At 29.2% G+C, this 3,869-nt stretch overlaps 1 protein-coding gene across 1 annotated transcript; it reads right to left on the minus strand.

The window, feature by feature from the left end:
* Positions 1-1,993: 1,993 nt before the first annotated feature.
* Positions 1,994-3,175, minus strand: LOC107484111 (uncharacterized). Its single transcript, XM_016104730.3, has one exon. The coding sequence runs from the start codon at positions 3,173-3,175 to the stop codon at positions 1,994-1,996; it is 1,182 nt and encodes a 393-aa protein (XP_015960216.3).
* Positions 3,176-3,869: the final 694 nt, after the last annotated feature.

Genomic DNA, 3,869 nt, shown 5'->3' on the forward strand with positions numbered 1-3,869 from the left:
AACGGTCCAGAATCGTGGTTCTCCTCTCCGAATCTGCCACCATGATTTTCGAGCTCGCCGGTAGAGGTAGCAACTCGTGGCTCAGAAGGAGAGAAAAATGTTAAAATGGTGAGGAGTGGAGAGCAGGGACTGATGGAAGAGGAGAGGGCTGAAGGAGGATGTGGTGGGAACGTGTGTAGATGGGTGGCGGAGGGAGATGATGGGAGAGGAGGTAAATGGTTGTCGGGGTGGGAAGCGAAAGACGACTGCTGCTAGTGGCACGGGGAGGAAGAAAGGAAGCTGGGTTTTGGATTTTTTTTTTAATATAAAAAAACAATTTTAATATTTTTAATGTTTTTATTATTAAAAAAACTACTATTTTTATTCACAAATATTTATATGATTGACAAAAAATATTAAAAAAATTAATATTATAACATAAAAAATTGAATCCGCCAAATAAAAAATTTTAAATTTTAAATTTGATAAAAAATTATACTTTATCTCCTTCCTATAAAAACAATTGAGAAAATCTAATTCTGTAGAAAATTATACTTTATACTCTATCTAATTCTGTAATTCTAATCTCTTCTCAACTTCAACCTTTTCTAACAAACTTCACCACAATATCTTTCTCTATCTCTAATTTCTGTCGTAGCTTTAATTCTTTTTATTCATTTTTTGTTGATTCTGAAACTATTTTTGTTTCTATTATTGTTCTTGTTATTTTATTTGTTTGTTTAAATTTTATTTTAAATATTTGAGAATTTTAGATTGTAAATTTTATTTTTCGTTTTTGTTGTGAATTATTATTATTAGTTTCTAAATTTGTTATTTTTTATGGTGATGGTGGTGATAGTTTAAAGAGAGAGTAACGAGTAAGAATTCAGACAAAATAAAATCCCATGACAACAAGCCATCGACATTGAGAGGGATGTGACAGCAATAAGAAGTGTAAAGATGGTGAATAGGGAGTTGAAGTTTTGGGTGAATATGGGTATAATTATGAGGTGGTGAGTTTGGAATATTATGGTGGGAGGAGTGGCTAATAGATGATTGTAAAGATAAAGGTAATTTAAAAATTTTGAATGATTTTGTAAAGAAGTCGATAAAAATTTAGGGATTAAAAATTTTTGTTAGACGAATTCTATTTTTGATGGATATAAAATTAGTTTTATTTTTTTGTAATTTTTTTTAATATCTTAAATATTTATTGATAGAAATGATAATTTTTTTATTATTTTTAAATAATAAAACAAATATAATATTTAAGGATTTATGTGTTCTTTAAAAAATTGAGTAATTACTCAAATAAGTTTATGAAATTCTTAATAAAGAATATTTTAATTTCTCAAGTTTTAAAATATACAAAATAATTTCATATGTTTAGACAATACATTCTTTCTCTAATTTTATTCATTTAATCAAAATAATTATTTTAAAATTTTTAAAATTTTTCAGATTTTGAAATTTTTTAAATTATTCGGAGATTATTTTATTCTTCATCCGTGAAATCAAATTAAAGAGAATTGTATAATTACTAGTGTTAAACTCGTGCGATGCATGGGCTTATATTTAAATTTGATAAGTTAAATTAAAAATAATATTTTATAATCATATATTTTTTAAATTTAGTATAACACTATCATCATCGTTATATAATAAACGTGTTAAATATGTTGTTTTATCTTTATTCAAAGTAAAACATGAATAGAAGAGTTCGAAGTTTATAATATTCTTGAACCATAAGGAGTGAGATAAAAAAATAAGAACATATATAATAGCATGTTAATTTTACCCTAAATTTTATATCAAAAAGCTAATAAAAATTTAGCGACAACCTAGTATCTTACTAACTTCATTAGAAAATCATTGGATGTTGTGCTCCTTGTTACACATTTCATTTCAAATTTGAAAAAAGAGTTACAGATAAATTAGTTATATCTATAGTAAAGATTTGTACAAAAGTGTAAATCATAACATGCTATTAAAATGAAAATAATAGTATTCTTACCTAAATATTATTAAAAACCTCTTTGAACACGACATTTGTTGTTGATGACTTTGGATTGCCGTCTTCGTTTAGAATTAAAACCCTGAGACCACTGTGACTCTTAACTCTTGACAAAGCAACATAAAGTTGTTCATGGGTGAACACTGATTTTGGCAAATAAAGTCGTACATGTGATAATGATTGACCCTGACTCATGTTAATGGTCATTGCAAAGCATACTGTTAATGAAAATTGTCTCCGTTGGAACTTAAATGGCAATCCTAAATCTGAAGGGATCAAGTTCATTCTTGGAATGTACACTTTATCTCCAATATTTCTACCGATCACTACCGTCGCTCCAATTACGTTGCTGCCAAGTTTGTTAACTATTAATCTTATCCCGTTGCATAAACATGAAGTCTGGTCTATGTTTCGCAGTAGCATTACAGCGACTCCTGGCTTCAAAGTCAACTTATGATTGAGTAGTCCCGAACATTTGATGTCATTTAGAAACTCTAGTGTGAACCACTCTTGTTTTACATCTTCATTCTCATCAGCTTGACATGTTGTGTCAGAGTTCAAATACTCCTTTTTCATCCCTGGAAAGATTATCAAGACAAAATCATTTACCTTCTCGACACTCTTAAGTGTGGGTGCAAGAATTGCTCTACTCTGAAAATACATGTAATCTGACATGTTTTGCAATAAATTTGGATATGCAAAGTCTACCAAATGAGAGAGAGGATCATCAGTAGTTGTAATCAATAGATCATCTGGAATTTCAACTTCTAATTCATCACCAACAACAGAGCCAATATTTCCATTTCCAACATCAAGTATCCAATTAGCAAATATCTTCATTTCACCTTCATCTTCATCCGAAGAAGACATTAGAAGCCTCATATTCGTATGCAGTTTCAGAACCTTGCAAAATGACCACAGATGGGATGAGTTAATAGCGGATGCTAATATATCGTGTCTACTTCCTTTCGGAATCACCGGAAATATCTGTCTGAAATCACCTCCTAGAACAATAATCTTACCACCAAATGGTTGATGTGTCTTATGTTGATCGGTAACTGACATAAGATTCCTGAGCGTCCGATCAAGTGCTTCAAAACGGCAGTTGTACCTTCCCTCGCATACAACATATTGAGAACTCAAAATTGGATCCTGTTTTGGACTTCTCTGATCTCTCCTCATACCACATCATGGCATCGTAATGCCGACAAAAAATTCTGGGTCACCAATATCTATCACATCTAATAATCACCAAGATAATAAATTGTTTTAGTTATATCTGCAACAAATACTTTATATAAAAATATACCTTTCTTTCACCATGTTAAGTATAAAAATAATATTTATAAAAGATTACCGAAGACTGTAATTTATGGATTAAAAATATGAGATCATATAATACAATTTTATTGTGCCAACCTCAAGATTTAAGTTTTACAACAAATCAATGTTCAAATACAAAAATTATAATATATAACCATATTTTAGTTTGAATTTTAAAACTTGAACACTAAACGATAATTTTTTGTTTATAAAAAGCATAACAATAGTAAATAATAAAGTGCTGATATTGCTACTTCTTAAATTACCTGTATTCTCAACAACATCGAATATGGCTGGGTATTCAATTTGCACAGAATCATCTAAGATAGTCGTGTTTTCAGTAATATTTTCAACTTCTTCAAAAATTTTTGAAAGATTTGTAGTCAATTCCTTCAAAAATATTTCTCTTTGTCTCAAGTGTCTTTTTTTTTTCAGCTATGCACACTTCTTCTAATTCTTTAGTATCTAAATTTGAATTAGATGTACTTACTCCTGTAATCATTAGAGATAATACATAAGGTACTTTATATTATAAAAAAAGAAAATGAATATA

The sequence above is a fragment of the Arachis duranensis genome, chromosome 4 (assembly GCF_000817695.3).
Source record: "Arachis duranensis cultivar V14167 chromosome 4, aradu.V14167.gnm2.J7QH, whole genome shotgun sequence".
In the NCBI taxonomy this organism is placed as follows: Eukaryota; Viridiplantae; Streptophyta; class Magnoliopsida; order Fabales; family Fabaceae; genus Arachis; species Arachis duranensis.